The following is a 20,728-nucleotide window of genomic DNA, read 5'->3' on the forward strand; positions in this document are numbered from 1 at the left end:
AAGATCAAGGCTGTAACGGAAATTTTAATTTCTAATACGCTGTTGGTGATTGGTTACTTCCAGATAATGATACGGTAATATAAATTTTAGGGAGTGTTTTCATGTTTAAGCTAGGTTTGTATTGTTAAATTAGTAACTGCACTTCACATGCTTAGATGTGGTTAAACAAAGTGCTTGTTCAGGGTACATATAATGGGTTCTGTCCAGTCCTTGATGTCTGTGGTGGCTTATGATTGAAGTGAAGTGGTTCTTCTCATTTTAAACTCTACTCTGCCTATATGTGTTTGTAACAGATTTGTTGTGTGGGTAAGGTTTCAGAACCAATTAGAGAAAGTGACAAATCTCGATCCCTTAAATTGATCCTGGAAATGAAGAGAGGTCAGAGGAGGGCACTTATGTCAACTGTGTGAAACATAAAATAACCCAGCAAAACAAGACAGACAATTACGAACAGAACAGACACTATCTGAACAACAGGAGGAAATAATGTATACCATAATATCCAACGGAACCTGGCACATGTATATGTTATACTGTACATTCAGGATCAAGTACAACTGTGATGAATTCCACAGTCAATTAGCCAAATAACTCCAAAAATCAGAGGCCAAAAGAAACATTGAAGAATTAGAGGAAGAAAATAACGTGCAGTTTCCCCATTTAGCTTTGTTTTGTGAAGGGGAAATCTACTTTCCCTGTTTATGTAGTGTGGATGCAGTGAATAGAACAGATAGCTTATTTAAAGAAAGGAGCGAGCACCTGAGGATAGGAAGGATAGAGAGTTATGCAGTCACATGAGACGAAGCTTGTGTGGAACTTGTAAAGGTTTTCATGCGTTCACCTTTCCGCGATTCTCTGATTGAGTTACCAGACATAAGACTCACCTTTTCTGATCAGCTGCCTGTTTGAGAATGTCAGAGGTGCAACCAGAAACTTGGTTTCAGCCACGGGTGCCCAATGGTGCAGTATTTTAACTGTCCACAGGCCCGGTCGCAGAGGCAAGTTCAACGGAGGTTTGTAATGAGTGAACTCGGCTCCAGAATCAACCTGAATATCATAGGTTGCTGCAATAACGTTAATGGGGTCGATCCAGACTACAGTGACGGTGATGTTGGGACCTTTGCCCCATTTCTGCATGCCAATCGGCTCGTCCATGGGTCCAATCAGCCCTCCGTAGTTCCGGAAAATTCTTTCCTTAGCATCCCAGTCTGTGCCAACCTGAAAGCAAAAAAATTCCAAGTTAAAGAATTGCCTGGAAATCTTATAGTATCAACACCTACAAAGGAAGATCATAGATCACAGGTGTATCCTGTTACTCAGTGAAACAGGACAGCAAGTTGGTGTCTGGTGGGATAGAGTTCAGAGGTCATTGCCTGGTAAGCCCATTTCACACAGCTGTTGGTGCTGTCTGCATGGAGTTTGCATGTTCTCCCTGAGACCATCATATATATCTTGTTCAAGTAGGATAGCAAATGTTACGTAAGCGAGGTGTAACATGCACCAAATTCAGCCTGTGCTGAATTCATGTCGATGTCTCACCCAGTTGGGAATGCTCATCTATCTTCAGGTAGTCATTAAAACATTTTTCTTAAAACCTGCACGGACCAACTGGCCGGAGTTTTTGTGGAACTCTCACTACTAAGCATCGAGGTTCCCACCTGCTTTAAATGGACTTCCATAGTAAGGGGGGCTTAGTATGCGATAGGTGAACAACCTCATCAACTGTCGACTGGTGGCACCCATTTATGTTGCAATGAAGTGCTTTGTGAGGTTGGTTACGATGCATATCAACTCCTGCCATAGTACAGATCTGCACCCACCTCAAATCTCCAACTGCTACAACAGATCAACAGCGGATGCCATTTCTCTATACTCCACTCTGCACTGTGCAAATTGGACAAGAACATGTATGTCTAGTATCGCTCAGTGACTTGGGCATCAACACTATCACCCCATCTATACCCATCATCAAATTCAGGGAATTGGGTCTCTATTCATGCCAATACAATTGGATTCTCAAATTCCTCACCAGCAAGACAACAATCACAATGAATTGGAAGCAACACTTCTTCCTCGATGACCAGGTGAAGACTGGGTGCTCAGTCCCTTCTCTACTCACACTATACCCATTACTGGTCTCAATATTAGCACGACTAAACATAGAAAATAGGTGCAGGAGTAGGCCATTCGGCCCTTCGAGCCTGCACTGCCATTCAATATGATCATGGCTGATCATCCAACTCAGTATCCCGTACCTGCCTTCTCTCCATACCCCCTGATCCCTTTAGCCACAAGGGCCACATCTAACTCCCTCTTAAATATAGCCACTGAACTGGCCTCAACTACCTTCTGTGGCAGAAGTTATTTCAGGAAGAGAAAGCCAAAGATCCATCAACATGTCTTTATCAACAGGACAATGGTAGAGAGAATCAACAGTCTACCTCACAACAGAAGGGGGAGGAGTTGTACAGTTTGATAGCCACAGGGAAGAAGGATCTAATGTGGTGTTTATTGCTGCATCTTGGAGCAGTCTGTTGCTGAAGGTGCTCCTCAGGTTAACCAGTTTGTCATGGAGGGGATGAGCTGTATTGTCCAAGATGCTCCACAATTTGAGGAGTATCCTCCCCTCCCAAGAATCCAACTCCGCCCCCAGGACGGAGTCAACCTTCCTGATGAGTTTGTTAATCCTATTGTCATCCATGTCCTTCGCTCTGCTGCCCCACCACACACGACAGCGACAATGGCACTGGTTACCACCGATAGGTAGAACATCAGCAGCATCTCACTGTAGACGATGAAGGAACTGGGCCTTCAGAAAAAGTACAGGTGGTGCTGTCCCTTCTTCTACATGGCCTCAGCGTTCCTGGACCAGTCCAGTTTACTGTCCAAGTATACTCCCAGGTACTTGTACTCCCTGGTAAACTGCACGTCCACACCATTGATGGATAGCATTGTAGGAATGGTACACCATGAAAGGAAGGCTCCTGGCCCAACCCTTTCCACAGATGCTGCCTGACCCTCTGAGTTTCTCCAGCAGTTTATCTTTAATCGCAGGCTGCTGGAGTCTGGAGATCAGCCCTAACCTTAATGGGGGTCTTCTCTCACAGACTGTAGCTGATTGCATGGTCAGGTCAAGCACTTAGATCAGCTCACCTCTTGAGCTCACAAAGAAAGTCCAGTAAAACAAAATATCTTCTGAACAACTAGATTGCAAGGAAATCTGTTTCCTGTGTAGCTTTGTGAGCACAGACTGTGATTAGGAGACTCAATGAGAGAAGCCAGTCTGGCTGGTACTTGCAATGAACTTCATTTTCAGTTCTCTAATGGATTGTGTGCTCTATAATCACAAGTCCTTTGTAACAATAAGCAAGGCTGGTTTACACCCAAGTACCTTTTATAATGATTGTCAAGACTGAAGCTGCACTGGGTCACCTTCATTCACCTGCTGTCATTGAAGCTGCTGTTTCAATGGAGAATCTCTGACAGAAGACATAAAGGAATCGCTTTTCTAAAGAAGGGTTTTGCTTGTCCTGAATAAACTGACTTTCTATTCCTTGGAGACAAGCCAGAGAGACAACTTTATGTGTAGGAAGGAATTGCAGATGCTGCTTGAAATCGAAGATAGACACAAAATTGTGGAGTAACTCAGCGGGACAGGCAGCATCTCTGGAGAGGAATGGGTGACATTTCAGGTCGAGACCCTTCTTCAGCCTGATGTCAGGGAAGTGGGCGGTACATAGATAAGGACATGTAAGGTGTGAAACAGGACAAAGGGGATGGAGAACAAGAAACATGTAGTTTAGATCATTGTTAGATGGGAGAAGGTAACAACAAAGCAAACAGAGATAAAATGTAGTTGTAGACAGTAAGACCGGTCGGAGAACTGGGATGGAGAGTAAAGGTTACTTGAAGTTAAAGAAGTCGCTGTGTTGTAAGCTGCTCAAGCCAAATAATGTATGAGGTGCTGTTCCTCCAATTTGCACTGGGCCTCATTCTGACAGTGGAGGAGGCCCAGGACAGAAAGGTCAGCGTGGGAATGAGAGGGGGAGTTAAAGTGTTGAGCAACCAGGAGATTAGGTAGGTTTAGGTGGACTGAGCGGAGGTGTTCAATGAAATGATCGCCAAGCCTGCGTTTGGTCTCGCCGATGTACAGGAATCCACACCAGGAACAGCACATACAGTAGATTAAATTGGAGGAGGTGCAAGTGAACCTCTGCCTCACCTGAAGAGGCTGTCAAGGGGGGAGGTATAGTGACAGGTGTTGCATCTTCTACAGTCGCCGGGGAAGGTATCTGGGGAGGGGATGGTTTGAGTGGGAAGGGACAAGTTGACCAGGGAGTTTCTGAGGGACCAGTCTCTGCGGAAGGTGGAAAGGGGTGGAGATGGGAAGATGTGACCAGGAGTGGTATCCCGTTGGAGGTGATGAAAATGTTGGAGGATTATGTGCTGTATGCGACGGCTGATGGGGTGGATGTTGACGACTAGAGCGACTCTGCCCCTGTTACGAATGGGGGAGGGGGAGCAAGAGAAGAGCTGCGGGATATCGAGGAGACCCTAGTGAGAGCCTCATCTATAATGGGAGAGGGGAACCCCAATTCCTTAAAGAATGAGGACATCTTTATAATATCTTGTATTGTACTTTTGTTACAAACAGGAGTCTCTTTGGCCATTGCTGCACCCCTCTGAGGGTGTTCTTCTGATTTCTGTTCTGAACCCATTCTTATCAGAGCACTTGCTGATGTTGGCCCTTGCCTGCTCTTACTGCGATGCCCTCCTTGTCAGCTCCATCTTTGCACCAGGGATACTTTCCATTAGTTCATTCTACAGGTTGCCCAATGTTAGTTTTAGAATGAGACACAATAAACTGCAGTTGCGGGAATCTTTTGCAAATCACACAGTTCTGATGGAACTCTGTAGGCCAGGCAGCATCTGTGGAGGGAATGGACAGACAATGCCTTGGCTCAGCCCATCTCCCCAGCTGGATAAGATACTGCTAGAATTTTTGAGCACCATCTTCACTGTCGACGATACTACCCATCTGTTATCTGCCTTGATCATGCCATAGATTCTCATCCAAATGGTTGATTTAAACCACAAACAGCAATGGGCCCAGCATTGATCCCTGAGGCACCGCACTAATCACATGTCTCCATTCTGAGAAACAACCTTCCACCAATACATCTCTGCTTCATTCTATAAAGCCAATTCTGTCAGCTGGCTCTCCCTGGGTCCCATGCGATCTGACCCTCCAGAGCAGCCGACCATCTAGAATCTTACAGCTGAAATCCTTGTAAACAAAATGCAAAGCCCTCGTCATGCTTCTTGGTTACGTCTTCAAAAAGCTCATTCCAATTCCCATGTATATTGTCGTCGGTGAATAATATTCCTTGGAATGAATCCCTGGGACATCTTAGACGAGCACAAGAAAGTGTTCTCTACACAAAATAGACCATATACCTGGAGGTGTGACTGTTTAGCCAGCTGCACATCTCTTGCATCTATTCATATAATTTTTGAGTGAAATGAAGAAGTCGTAATCTAAAATTCCAATTAGGTTAATGGAGTTTTGGCTTCGGTCTCGAGAGGATTGCAATTGTAATCCTTGTTTGTAGTGGTTGTTTGCAGTGGTTGAAGCTTTGTAGTGACACCAGCTAGAGTGCAGGCGCCTGACCCGCAGCAAAAATGGACTGGATCTGTCAGTGATGTCGCTCAGTCTCAGATAGTTCAACTTTGAGATATTGTGTGAACATGGCTTACCCTCTCCGGAGTTCAAAAGGTTGTGGGTGCACCCGGCACTGTATTTAAAATGATTAAGTTATTTTTCTGGATTAATACTTTGGCAGAAGAATGTAGATCTTGGAAACTGAGCCCTAATCTTAGACCTCTGATACTTGGGATGCTAATGAAGAAGCTGTTTTGCACATGCAGGTTATGGAATTATGGAGCATTCCTTCCTGAAGTGCTGTGGGTACTGGGACAAGGCACATCTTCAATGCTGAGATGAATGGATTTGGCAAAGTTATACATGTCTGTAAACCAAAGACAGGTGGACTTTATGTACATTGTACACCGAACAATAGAAGACTGGAACAGGCCCTTCAGCCCATCATACCTGTGCCGACCATGATGCCAATCTACACTAATCCCATCTGCCTGCACAAGGTGCTATATCCCTCTACACCCAGCTTGTTCATGTATCTGTCCAAATGCCTCTAGTTGCCTCACACATTTCCTTCTCACCCCTTTCACCTTAAACCTATGGCCCCTAGTATTTGACATTTCCACTCTGGGGAAAAGATTCTCACTAGCTATTCTGAAGAAGGGTCTCAACTCGAAATGTCACCTACTCCTTTTCTCCATAGATGCTGCCTCACCCGCTGAGTTTCTCCAGCATTTTTTGTCTACTCACTAGCTACCATATCTGTCTCTCATAATGTTATAAACTAGAGCCGTGACACAGCTGAATTGTAGAAATGACCATTCTGATCCGACATTTCTAAAAATTGGCATTGATAACAATAACGATCTGCCAGAGTGCAACATTAAAAGAAATGTTCTGGGATAGTGCTGCTGGAAACAGGGGCGGAAAACCCGGGGGGGCCAGAGGGGACACGCTTTTGAAATCCGGATTTTAAAACCCGGTGAAATCTCCACTTTCTGCGAGACAGTAGGGGTGGGACTGAAGATCGAGGGCGCCGATTGGACGAGAGAGACATCAGTCAGCAGGCAATGGGGGCGGGACATGATGATTCAGCGCAATGATTGGAGGAGGGAGGAGGGGGGGGGGGGGTGGGCCTGAGGATAGAGTGCGGTGATTGGAGGAGGGAGACGTGGCACAGACGTGGCTTCATCCGCAGGCAGGATCGATCCCGGCCGGGTCTCCGGCGCTGTCCTTTCCCTTCCCGCATACCCCTCCCCCCCCCCCGCGGGTGGCCAGAGAGGTCGGCAGCAAAGATCCTCAGCTATAGGATCTTTGGTCGGTAGTCAGACCGGTGCAGTGCCCCCCAGGCCCACAGCCAGCGCAGAGAAGCAGCGCTAAACCAGGTCAACTCTGCCTGTCCCACCAGGTGAGCCTATAGCCCTTCCTGGACTCGCGGGAAATATGGCCAGCGCGGAGAAGCAGTGCTGGTGTCCCGTCAGTCCAGACAGGGCTGTAGTTAACCCGTTGAGACAGGCAGAGTTGAGCTGCATTTAGCGCTCGATTGAGCCTCCAAAGCCTCGTGTGTGTGTGTGTGTGTGTGTGTGTGTGTGTGTGTGTGTGTGTGTGTGTGTGTGTGTGTGTGTGTGTGTGTGTGTGTGTGTGCGCATGCGTGCGTGGCCACCAAAATATTGTGTCCCCCGTCCCCTCCATGTTTTGATAGCAAGTTATTGGCTGGAAAGCTGACTTATTATGGTCTTGTTTTGCATGGTGAATGAGGAAATGAGAAGCATAGGGCGACACGGTTGTGCAGCGGTAGAGTTGCTGCCTCAAAACGCCAGAGACCCGGGTTCGATCCCGAATACGGATGCTGGCTGTACAGAGTTTGTACGGTCTCCTTGTGACCGTGTGGGTTTTCACCAAGATATTCAGTTTCCTCCCCACACTCCAAAGACATTTGTAGGTTAATTGGCTTGGTATAAATGTAAATTGTCCCTAGTGTGTGAAGGATAGTGTTAATGTGCAGGGATCACTCGGTGCAGACTCGGTGGGCCGAAGGGCCTGTTTCCACACCGTATCTCTAAACTAAGCAGAGCTCAATCCTTTGCAAGCCACAAAGGGAAGAGGTTAATAGTTAAAGTGTAATAGTAATCTAGAGGGAGCTACATTATGCTTACTTTCAACCAAAGGCGATCAGACATGCTTTATTTGGCTCAATTCTGTGCCTGGTGTTAGCCCGATTGAGTACTTCTTGCACACGCAAAAGCACAAACATTAGCAGCAATTTTCAAGCATGCTGAGCTACAATATGAATGCTAATTTGCTTTCTCCCTTCAGCTGAACTCCTAGGTTACAGTTTTCACATTCAGTAAGGCAAACACAAACCCATGCATTAATTGCTGCCGGCTCACAATCTCATTTTTTGTTTCAAGTTGCCCTTATTATCAAGCAATGGTATCTGCCCGTAGGTACACAAAATTGCTGGGGAAACTCAGCGGGTGCAGCAGCATCTATGGAGCGAAGGAAATAGGCGACGTTTCGGGCCGAAACCCTTTTTAAGACTGATGGGGGGTGGGGGGGGGGAAAAAGAAAGAAGGAAAAGTGGAGGAGGAGGAGGAGCCCGAGGGCGGGCGGATGGGAGGAGACAGCTAGAGGGTTAAGGAAGGGGAGGAGACAGCAAGGGCTAGCCAAATTGGGAGAATTCAATGTTAATGCCATAAGGACGCAAGGTCCCCAGACGGCTGCCCTCCTTGGTTTGCAACACTGAGCTGCTTTGATATATTTGGGCACTTTCTCCGATAAATGGCCCAAGAAGCACTCTCTAGATGTGAACGGTTCTGCTGCTCTACATTTCTGTAAGTGCAGATTCTCAGATCACTGAATATAATTTCATTTTCAGAATAAGCTTCAATGCTGTGTGCAAGAAAATAAAACTTGTAAATTGTATGTTTTTCAGGAATTCAGTGAACATAAAGATAAATTCTGCAGAAGCTATTTCTTCATCAAGTTACATTCTTGCAATTCATTAGACAGTCAATAAGTAAGGCAATAACTAGAGGTGGATTTGGAGCAGGGAATGGCAGATGATGAAATGGCTATGAAAGAGAAGTGGTAAGGTTGGTTAAGATATGCAGTCAAGATGAGTACATGCATCGAATAGTGAAATGCTTGGATAGAGTGGATGTGGAGAGGACGTATCCACTAGTGGGAGAGTCTAGGACCAGAGGCCATAGCCTCAGAATTAAAGGATGTTCCTTTAGGAAGGATATGAGGAGGAATTTCTTCAGTCAGAGGGTGGTGAATCTGTGGAATTATTTGCCGAAAAAAGCTGTGGTGGCCAAGTCAATGGATGTTGTTAAGGCGGAGATAGATAGATTCTTGATTAGTATGGGTGTCAGGGGTTATGGGGAGAAGGCAGGAGAATGGGGTTAGGAGGGAGAGATAGATCAGCCATAATTGAATCGTGGAGTAACCTTGATGGGCCGAATGACCTTATTCTTCTCCTATCTCTTGTGACCTTATGACCTCAGTACAAGGTCAATGGAACCAGGATTTCAACACTTTAGCACCTTATATTGCTTAACCAATCTCGAGATAGTCTTTGGCAATTGGAAACTGTTTGAATGCAGGCTGCCATGTGGAAACTGTTTGAATGCAGGCTGCCATGGGATAAAGAGATATCGCAAATATAATGGAGAAGGAATATGGCTGCATGGGGGCAGACAGGATAAATCAATGGCAGTCACTTGCACAGGAGGTCAGAGAGCAACAGCTCAAGGAGACTGCATTTATACCTTGGACTGAAAAGGAGATTTCTGTTCTATGATGAAGACAAAGCCACAGAGTCAAGCAACATCCCAGCGCCTTGTACAGCTGTAACATAACATTTCAACCTCGATACTCAATACACTGAATGATGACAGTTAATTTGCCAAAAACCTTCTTGTCCTTATTGGACGCCACTTTCAAGGAACTACGTCCCTGGATTCCTAGATCCCTCTGCACGATAACAAAGTCCTGCCATTTATGTGAAGGTCCTGCACTGGTTAGACTTCCCTAAATGCAACACCTGACATTCATCTGCATTAAACCCCATTAACCATTCCTCTCCTTCCCCTGCCCAAATGATCAAGATCCTGCTGGAACCTTTGATGACCATCTACAATACCACCCACTTTAGTGACATCTGCAAACGTACTAATCATACCTTCTATATTCCCATCCAAGTTGTTGATATAAACTTTTCGTATTTTTTGTTATTTTTAGTGTGTTTTAAAAAGTATGTGTTAATGTTCTCTGGTTTGTTTTATGTGGGGAGTGGGGGAGGGGGGTCGGGAGAAACTATTTTTTCAATCTCTTACCTTGCTGGAGATGCGATTGTTTTCCGGATCGTATCTCTGGTCGCTCTGCGGCCGAACATCATGGAGCTGGCGGCCTTGCTCATGACTGACTTTGAGCCCCACCACGGGGCCATGAAATTACCATCAAAGCCTGCGATCCCTTGCCTGGGATCGACACTCCAACCGCACTTCAACATCGAGGAGTTTGCAGTCTCGGGTAGAGATTGATATCGGGAAACCCCAAAGTCACAAGAGGTTAGACCATCTCCGACCGGGGGTCCGATTGCCCAGCGCGGGGGAGCTGAGATCCCCCCTGATGCGGGAGCTTGATCGCCCCGATGTGGAGGGCCCGACCGCTGGCTACAGGAGTCAAGACCATCCCATCAACAGAAGTCTCGAGGCCCCCGACCTCGAGACCTTGGAGGACAAAGAAGGGAAGAGATTGAACTTTTCTTTCACCTTCCATCACAGTGAGGAATGTGGAGGAGTTAGTGGTGGATGCTTATGATAAAATGTATTTTGTGTATCCTGTTGCTTTTTATTGGTATGACTGTATGGCAAATCAAATTCCTCGTATGTAGCAAAACATTCTTGGCTAATAAAGCATAATTATGATTATGAAGAAACAGCAATGGGCCCAGCAGCGAACCTTGAGGCACATCATAAGCAACAGGCCTCCAGACTGAAAAACAATCTTCCAACATCATCTTCTCCTTCCTTCCGTGAAGGCAATTTTATATTCAGTCGGCTATCTCTCCTTGGATCCCATGCGATCTAATCTTCCAGAACAGCCTACCATGAGGAAACTTGTCAAATGCCTTGCTAAAATCCATATGTACAACATCTCTTTGGATTATCTCTTTGGATTATGCTTAATATTATCTGCCAGAGCTATCTCCTGTCCCTACTGCAAAATAATGTTATAATATCCAAATCGTCAACCGACATCTATTGAAGATCCTATTCGCATTCTCCAGAGATGCTGTCTGACCTACTGAATTACTCCAGCACTTTGTGTCCTTTTTCACTTTGCATAGGATGCCTGGCAGAAACATCAAACACACAAACTGTTGTTAGGAGGTAGATATTAACCAGGACTTGTGTTGGAAGAATTATTGCAACCATTTGCAACTCAATAGTGTAAGATATTACTGAATGCCTTAAAGGAAGAAAATCTACTACTATGCCACCAATTGCATCACATTTTAATTGTATGTAGACATAATTTACATGCAACCACAGTGCCTCTCCAACTTCAACAGATGCATCACAGAAAGCATTTCATCAGGATGCATCACAGCTTTAGGTTTAGAAACAGCTCCATCAAAAACCGCAAGAATTATCCGCAGCCTAGACCATCACACAAACCAACCTCCCTTCCATTGACTCCATTTATACCTCAACCTCCCTCTATGGCAAGAATGTATTTCCTCAGATTAGGAGAGCAAAACTGTACACAATAATCCAGGCGTGGTCTCACCAAGACCCTGTACGACTGCAGTAGAACTTCCCTGCTCCTATACTCAAATCCTTTTGCTATGAATGCTAACATACCATTCACTTTCTTCACTGCCTGCTGCACCTGCATGCCTACTTTCAATGACTGGTGTACCATGACACCCAGGTTTCGTTGCATCTCCCCTTTTCCTAATCGGCCACCATTCAGATAATAGTCTACTTTCCGGTTTTTGCCACCAAAGTGGATAACCTCACATTTATCCACATTATACTGCATCTGCCATGCATTTGCCCACTCACCCAACCTATCCAAGTCACCTTGCAGCCTCCTAGCATCCTCCTCACAGCTAACACTGCCCCCCAGCTTCGTGTCATCCGCAAACTTGGAGATGTTGCATTCAATTCCCTCGTCCAAATCATTAATATATATTGTAAATAGCTGGGGTCCCAGCACTGAGCCTTGCGGTACCCCACTAGTCACTGCCTGCCATTCTGAAAAGGATTGTTTACTCCTTCTCTTTGCTTCCTGTCTGCCAGCCAGTTCTCTATCCACATCGATACCGAACCCCCAATACCATGTGCTTTCACTGTACCCCAGTACACGTGACAATATGCTAGACTAAACTCTGTTATCTTTGTGGCACCACTTCCTCTGATGGCACCCTGCATTCAACTGGCTTCCTTCTTCTAAAGATAATACATAAAATCAGATGCCTGCGAGCATGGATTCACAACGTTTGTTCCTGGCCAGATTAACAGAAATGCACGCTGTTTGAAATCAAATGAGAATATTTAAACATTTGACGGTAATGGTACTTCCATTTTGAAGAGACAGTTCCCTCAGAGCAATGAAATAACAGTGTTTTTACCTCAGCAAACTGTAGTCGTGCAAAATCACTTGTGGGATTAGAAAATTTAAACATTTTCCTCGGCATCACCCAAGTCTCCAGCGTTTCCAGTTTACTGGTGGCCAGGTTTGTTGCATGGTGCCTCAATAAGTAGCCTTGGAACCGGTCAGCATAGAAGTAGAGATGAACAGAGACGGGGTGACCCATGCCATAATATCTAGAACGCAGAATGGGAAGAGAGAACAACATTAGTTCAAAAATAACACATCCAGCAGACATTTTCTAAGTGCAACCATAAAATAAAGAACAGCCAAATAACAAGGACTGTTCAGGTAGAATATTTGGCCCGTGGCTAAAAGACCCCATTAGCACAGAGAAAGCCACTTAGAACTGAGCTCATTATAAGCAGCCCCAGAGATGCAGGAATTAAAGCCTTTAATCCCTGTTGTTTGCTTTTAACTGGTTCCTGCTAGATTAACACCTGCTGGCATGATTTACAACGTGAGTGAGAGAACATCAAGGTCAAATGAAGAAAAGAAAGAAGTTTAATGGTACTGTTTTGCATTATTCCATGTACATACATTGGGCTTTTTCCATAGAACTATTATGCAGTATTGAAATAACGAATTTGCTCTGACATGAAACTGAAAGCTTGTTTTAAAGCCCAAAACACAGGGAATCAAAGCTGTATTGCCCATAAATTACAGCCATGTAGACTGTACCAATAGTCGTTACTGGGACACTTCATGATACCAATTTCCACAGACTGTTAACAGAAGTAAGCAGTATTACTGCCTGTAAGAATTTGAAACTGAGAGACATAACAGGCTGTTTTTTACCTACAAAGCATCATTGGTAATTGCAACAAAAAAAAAACATGTGTTCAAATAATGTTTGGTAAATGCCTCCCATTCCCACACTGACCTTTCTGTCCTGGGCCTCCTCCATTGTCAGAGTGAAGCCAAGTGCAAATTGGAGGAACAGCATCTCATATTTCGCTTGGGTCAGCTTGCACCCCAGCGGTATGAATAGTGATTTCTCTAACCTCAATTAACCCTTGCATCCCTTTCTCTCTGTCCCTCCCCCACCCAAGTCATTGTACTAGCTTCAACGTTGTCTTGTTGAGTCTCATTGTCTGCAACACGTTTTCACCCAGCCCACAGCTAACATAGAAACATAGAAAATAGGTGCAGGAGTAGGACATTCGACTCTTCGAGCCTGCACCACCATTCAATATGATCATGGCTGATCATCCAACTCAGTATCCTGTACCTGCCTTCTCTCCATACCCCCTGATCCCTTTAGCCACAAGGGCCACATCTAACTCCCTCTTAAATATAGCCAATGAACTGGCCTCAACTACCTTCTGTGGCAGAGAATTCCAGAGATTCACCACTCTCTGTGTGAAAAATGTTTTTCTCATCTCGGTCCTAAAAGACTTCCCCCTTATCCTTAAACTGTGACCCCTTGTTCTGGACTTCCACAACATGGGGAACAATCTTCCTGCATCTAGCCTGTCCAACCCCTTAAGAATTTTGTAAGTTTCTATAAGAAACTATAAAATTTTAGCGAGTACAAGCCGAGTCTGTCCAGTCTTTCTTCATATGAAAGTCCTGCCATCCCAGGAATCAGTCTGGTGAACCTTCTCTGTACTCCCTCTATGGCAAGAATGTCTTTCCTCAGATTAGGAGACCAAAACTGTACGCAATACAACTGTATGCCCTGTACAACTGCAGTAGAACCTCCCTGCTCCTATACTCAAATCCTTTTGCTATGAATACTAACATACCATTCGCTTTCTTCACTGCCTGCTGCACCTGCATGCCTACTTTCAATGACTGGAGTCCCACGACACCCAGGTCTCGTTGCATCTCCCCTTTTCCTAATCGGCCACCATTCAGATTCAATTCAACTTTAATGTCATTGCACAAATACTGAGTATCGGTACAACGAAATGCAGTTTTGCGTCAGTCCGTAGTAGTGCAATATAGAAATTTAAAAAAAGGAGGATACAGAACAATAGAAAATGCAGAATAATTAAACAATGGGGACGGAGGGATCGGAGGAATCTATCGGCGGGACTCCGATAGTCTACTTTCCGGTTTTTGCCACCAAAGTGGATAACCTCACATTTATCCACATTATACTGCATCTGCCATGCATTTGCCCACTCACCCAACCTATCCAAGTCACCTTGCAGCCTCCTAGCATCCTCCTCACAACTAACACTGCCCCCCAGTTTCGTGTAGTCCGCAAACTTGGAGATGTTACATTCAATTCCCTCGTCCAAATCATTACTGTAATATCTATCTATATATTAAAACTCTTTGTGTGTGTGTGTGTGTGCGTGCGTGTGCGTGTGCGTGTGCGTGTGCGTGCGCGTGCGGTGCGTGTGCGTGTGTGTGTGTGTGTGTGCGTGCGTGCATGCGTGCGTGTGTGCGTGTGCGTATGTGTGTCTGGCTGGGTGTGTTTGTGGGTGTCAGATTTGGCCTTTGATTCCCTGCTACGCCAGCACTCCGTCATTAAATTCCGTCATTTTTTCCATGACGCTAGCTCATTCACTTTTACATTCAATTTTGCACTCGTCAAATCATTTTTTCTTTTAAGTACCCATTTAAAAATAAAATCCTCCGCCCCCACTCACTCATTTTGTCGCCTCCTGCTGACCAGCGACCATAATGGCTGCTGATGCCCGCCTCTGCCTCAAAGACGCCGCCATTTTTCTCAGCTGCTGGTGCCCGGCCCGGCTCTGTCACACAGCCGGCATCTCACAAGTCCCGAGGATGCGAGGCCTCCCACTCTCTAACCAGCTGGAGTGGGGGGCCAAACCCGAGGTTTGGGCTGGGGCCGTGACCGGGGCCAAAAAGAAGCCGCACCACGCCCACCAGCAGTCTCTCTGTCTCTGCCCTCTCTCTGTCTCTGCCCCTCTCTCTCTCTCTGCCCCCTCTGCCTCTCCCTTCTCTCACTCTCTCTCTCTCTCTCTGCCCCTCTCTCTGCCCTCACACTCCCCCTCCCTCCCCCCCCAGAAAACAGACCTTCATGGTCAGGTCAACACCTCTGCAACTGGGAATTGGAAATGGTGCCAAACCGGTGACTCTGTATACCAGGGCTCTCCAAACGATGCCTCTGTCCCCTCTCTGTCCATCGACCGGCCCTCTGCTGCATTTGATCGTTCACTCCGCTCGCACCAGCATGGTCGCCCACTCAATAGACGCCGCAAATCAGAAACCTCCGCTCCAAAAGGCAGGACTCTGTGCCTCTCTCTGTGTGCCTCCGTGTCCCCACACCGCCCGCCCGCTCCAACCCTCCCCATTGTTCAAATTGCGCAGATATAACCGAAGATCCCATAGCGGCTAATCGGCTAAAGGATCTTTGGAGAGAACGAGCGTTCACAGCCCGCGGCTCGACTCATGCACGCGCGCTCCAACCCCCCCCCCCCCCAACCCTTCACCTCTCTCCCCCATCCTCTCCTTCCTCTCCTTCCTCTCCCCCTCCTCTCCCCCACTCCGTCCCCACTCCGCCCTCTCCCCCCCCCTCCCCTCCCTGTACGGGGTCTGAAGCTCAGAGTTCTCCTCCCTCCCTTCTCCTCCCCCCCCCCCCCCCCCCCCCCTCTTTCTCTCCATCGATTTTCAGCAGCAGCAGGCGGGCCCTGTTCTCGCTCTCCCTTTCTCTCTCTCTCTCTCCCCGGCAGTGTGAGCAGATTATTGCATTCAATAACCAGCCCTCACCTCTGACGACACGCGCCCCCCCCCTCAAATTATCCCCACTCCCTCTCCCCATCCGCTCCCTCTCCGCCCCTCACGCTCCCTCTCCCCCTTCCTCTCCCCCTTCCTCACCCCTTTCCTCTCCCCCTCCTCCCACCCTTCCTCTCCCCTCACCTCCCTCCTCTCCCATCCCTTCCCCCCTCTCGCTCCACCCACTCCCCCTCTCCCCCTCACTCCCCACTATTCTCCCTCCCCCCTACCACTCTCCCCCTCCCTCCACACTCTTCCCCCTCTCCCCTTCCCCCTCTCCCTCCTCCATCCCCTCTCTCCTCCCTCTCCCCTCCCCCACCCCCCTCTCCCCCCGACCCCACCCCTCTCTCAGCCCCTCCACCTCCCCCCTCTCCTCCTCCCCTTCCCCCCTCTCTCCCCCCTTCTCCATCTCCCTCTCTCCTCACCCCTCTCCCTCCTCCCCTCCCACCCCCTCTCTTCCCCCACCCCCTTGCCCTCTCTCTTGCACCACTCCCCGCTACCTCTCCCACCCTCCTCCTGCCCTCCCCGCTCTCCTCCCCCTCCCCATCCCCCTACCCCGGTCTCCTCTCCTTCCCCAATCTCTCCTCTTTCCTCCTCCCCCTCTCCCCTCCCTTCCCTCTTCTTACCCTCCCCTCTCCCCACCCCGTCTCCCTCTACCCCCCTCACCCCGTCTGTGTGTTTGGGTGGTGGTTAGTGTGAGTGTGATGCCACAGCCCCCCCCCCCCCGCAAACGCGCGTTGGGGAAACAGACCCAACGGGCCTGCACTTGGTCTAGTATATTGTAAATAGCTGGGGTCCCAGCACTGAGCCTTGCGGTACCCCACTAGTCACTGCCTGCCATTCTGAAAAGGACCCGTTCACTCCTACTCTTTGCTTCCTGTCTGCCAGCCAGTTCTCTATCCACATCAATACTGAACCCCCAATACCGTGTGCTTTAAGTTTGTCTACTAATCTCTTATGTGAGACCTTGTCGAAAGCCTTCTGAAAGTCTAGATATAACACATCCACTGGTTCTCCCTTATCCACTCTACTAGTTACAACCTCAAAAAATTCTATAAGATTCGTCAGACATGATTTACCTTTCATAAATCCATGCTGACTTTGTCCAATGATTTCACCACTTCCCACTAACAATGGCCTGTTCCCTTTATCATCGTTCCTGTTTTGCATCTTTCGTTCATTTGTTCTATTTCTCTCTACATCACCGTCTATATCTCTCATTTCCCTTTCATAAGGTCATAAAGAATAGTAATAGTTACATTAATCAGCCCATCAAGTCTATCTCTCCCTCCTAACCCCATTCTCCTGCCTTCAACTGATAACCCCTGACATCTGTACTAATCAAGACTGACTATCAATCTGAAGAAGGGTCTCCACCCGAAACATCACCTATTCTTTTCCTCAGAGATGATGTTTGACCCGCTGAGTTACTCCAGCTTTTTGTGTCTATTTTCAGTTTAAACCAGCATCTGCACCATTTCTATATGTGCTACTAGACCTGGTTATTCGACTGCAATTCAGATGCGTACAAAGACACCTGGGTTCTTTTTGAGAATTAATTTTACCATTTTTTTCATCATTTAAAAAATATTTTGTCTTGCTGTTTTGTTCTAATTAGCAGAGATGGTGTAAAATTACCGCAGGTGCTTTGTATGTCACTTCAAGCCATCATGCAGGTGCAGCTTGAATTAGGAAGGCAAATGGTACAAGGTGTTGTTCCCAGTGGAGTTACACGCATGAGGAAAGAGGCTTAGTTTAGTTTAGAGATACAGCGTGGAAACAGGCTCTTCAGCCCACCGAGTCCGCACCTACCAGCGATCCCTGCATATTAACACTATCCTACACACACTCGGGACAATTTACACTCATACCAAACCAATTCATCTATAATCCTGTACGTCTTTGAAATGTGGGAGGAGAAAACCCTCGCGGTCATGGGGAGAATGTACAAACTCCGTACAGACAGTACCCGTGGCTGGGTTCGAACCCGGGCCTCAGGCGCTGAAAGCACTGTGAGGCACCAACTGAACCGCTGCGCCACCGTGCTGCCCCACTGCATACTACAATTATGCAGAGTCTTGGTGAGACTGTACTGATAAGCGTATTGAGCAGCATTAATTCCTATACTTTAAAAAATATATACTTGCCATAGAGAGAGTACAAAGAAGATACATTGGATTGGTTTCAGGGTTGGGCAGTCTGCTGCACATGAGACATTGTGCAAACCAGGCTTGTTTACAAGATGAGATCTCATTAAATTGTACACAATTCTTACAGGGATCACTCGGTTTTAATACACGTGGAAATGTTTCCGTGGGCTGTGGAATCTGAAAACAGGGGTCACAGTTACAGGATGAGTATTTCATCATGGTCGGCTAAGCCAGAAGATTAAGATGTACAGGATTCACCGTGACTTGGTCATGTGGTTTAAGAACTAGCTTCTTCATAGAGAACAGGACAGCTCAGTTGTCCAGCAATAGTTTTTCTGCCATACAGCACCAGAGACCCTGGTTCAATCCTGACTAGGGGCGCAGTCTGTACAGAATTTGTATGTTCTCCCTGTGGCTGCATGGGATTTCTGGGGGGGGGGGGGGCGGGGTTCCTGTTCCCTCCCACACTCCAAAGACGGGTTTGGAGGTTAAGACTCTCATTGGTGTTATGTCTGTATTATTTTTTTGTGTGCTGCAAAATGACAAAAAGCATTTCACTTCACTACACCTCGGTGTATGTGAATGTGACTAATAAAATACCTTTGATACCTTTGATAATTGGCTTACGTAAAAATGGTAAACTTGTAAATTGTCGCTAGTGTGTAGGATGGTGAGAATGATTGCTGGTCGGAGTGGGCTCAGTGGGCGGAAGGGCCTATTTTCATGCCAGGGTACTCAAGGAGTTGGCTTTAGAAATCGTGGACGCATTGGTGATCATTTTCCAATGTTTAAGAGCTTGTTCAAAGAAGGAGCATATTTTAAAGGGGTGACAGAGAATGTGTGAGGAGGTTATTATTTGTCTAGTTTAAGATTGAACCAGGACATCGGAAGATTCAAAGTTTAATATAGCAATTGTGCTGATACTGACTCCAACCAACCACGTAATGAATATCATCCATTCCGGAGGTTTTATTTTTCTGATGCCATTTAAACTTCACTTGGATTTCAACCACTTCGATGTAAAAGTAATTGGGAATGGGGAGCATTGGAACAAAAAATTGCCCTTGGTACATATTAACTGTAATATAATAATGTATGGATGTTGGTAGGTGCAATCAAAACAAAGATCTTTTTATCATTGTTGTGTAAAGGGCCTGTCCCACTTACGTGTCCTTGGCAAGTAAATTACGCAACCTCGCGGTCGCGTTGAGCCACGACGGTCCCGCGAAGGTCGCGCGCGATTTCATGCATACGCACAGCCGCCTGGAGAGCATGACGTCATTTGAAGATGGACGCAAAATGCAGGAGTAACTCAGCGGGCCAGGCAGCATCTCTGGAGAGAAGCAATGGATGACGTTTCGCGTTAAGACCCTTCTTCAGTTTGAAAGACCCTTCTTGACCCGAAACATCATCTATTCCTTCTCTCCAGAGATGCTGCCGGTCCCGCTGAGTTACTCCAGCATTTTGTGTCCATCTTCAATTTTCTTGGCCCTGCTCTGGGAGTAGAAGTGGAGGCGGATCCGGACCACAACGGCCGTGCGCCCCAGGCTGAGTTCGGCGATCGTTTGCCTGCTTCCGCTGCTGTTGCAGGTGAGACATTGCGTCAAGCCAGGGTCTTGGGTCTGTCCCACTTGTGGCCGTCAGTCTGTTGCCGTTGGCGCACAAAGATTTTGTTCGCTACAAAAATGACGGAGCCCCGCGCGATGTCGCGCACAACTATATACCCCTCCGCACTCCTCAGTGGGACCGGCCCCGCGTGGCCATACGATGCCCATGCACCTCAACGCGACCACGAGGTCGCATAATTTGCATGCCAAGGACACGTAAGCGGGACAGGCCCTTTATGAATACTACAGAAAATATTATGTACTCTCAAGATCACATTTAATAGAATAATATTGCTTAAATATATAGTTATTGGACTTTGCATTTATGAAAAGTCCCAGCTGAGAGGAAGACATCAAAATACTGAAAATATTGTGGGTGAAAATGACCCCCAATGACTTCAGGACAGTTTGTTAAGAAAATGAAGGAAATGGTAACAGAATACTTATACAGCTAAGTGAATATAATTTTATGGATGAGAAATTGTCTTCAACCAATTGATGACTTCTTTGAAAAAGACAAAGTAACTAGCATGTTAGATAACAAGGAAGCCAATGAATGTAGCAAATTTTGTAATAAAAAATTTGGTCCGTGAAGTGCCCCATAAAAGATTATTGCATTAAATAAGCACCTGTGGACCTCAACGTAATAGGTTAAGTCCAGGGGGTCAGATATGGGGCTTTATGTGTGGGCCAGATATATTGTCAGTGCAGAGGGGCTAGGAGCAAGGCCAAGTGCATCCAGAGTCAAGGTCTGGAATAGTACGAGGTGTGCAGTCAAAGCTGGGATAATGAGGGTGTTCAGCACTGGGAACCTAAGCAGGTAAGCAGCTATGATCAGGGTAGAATAGGGGGCCAGGTGTAAGGTATGCAACTGGAGTCAGGGTCAGGTGTAGTACCAGGTGTGCAGTGAGACCCAGGTTGGTCAACATGGGCCAAGTGTGTGATTATAATCT

General features: G+C 46.7%; 1 protein-coding gene across 1 annotated transcript in view; it reads right to left on the minus strand.

Annotated features, from left to right (window-relative positions):
* Positions 1–20,728, minus strand: part of xylt1 (xylosyltransferase 1) — a 303,503-nt gene that overhangs the window by 12,866 nt on the left and 269,909 nt on the right. The window contains exons 9-10 of the mRNA XM_033040266.1: positions 12,306–12,501; positions 885–1,218 (exon numbers count right to left, since the gene is read on the minus strand). Coding sequence (XP_032896157.1) covers positions 885–1,218; positions 12,306–12,501 — 530 coding nt within the window. The remainder of the gene's footprint in view (positions 1–884; positions 1,219–12,305; positions 12,502–20,728) is intronic.

Source organism: Amblyraja radiata, chromosome 22 (assembly GCF_010909765.2).
Source record: "Amblyraja radiata isolate CabotCenter1 chromosome 22, sAmbRad1.1.pri, whole genome shotgun sequence".
In the NCBI taxonomy this organism is placed as follows: domain Eukaryota; kingdom Metazoa; phylum Chordata; class Chondrichthyes; order Rajiformes; family Rajidae; genus Amblyraja; species Amblyraja radiata.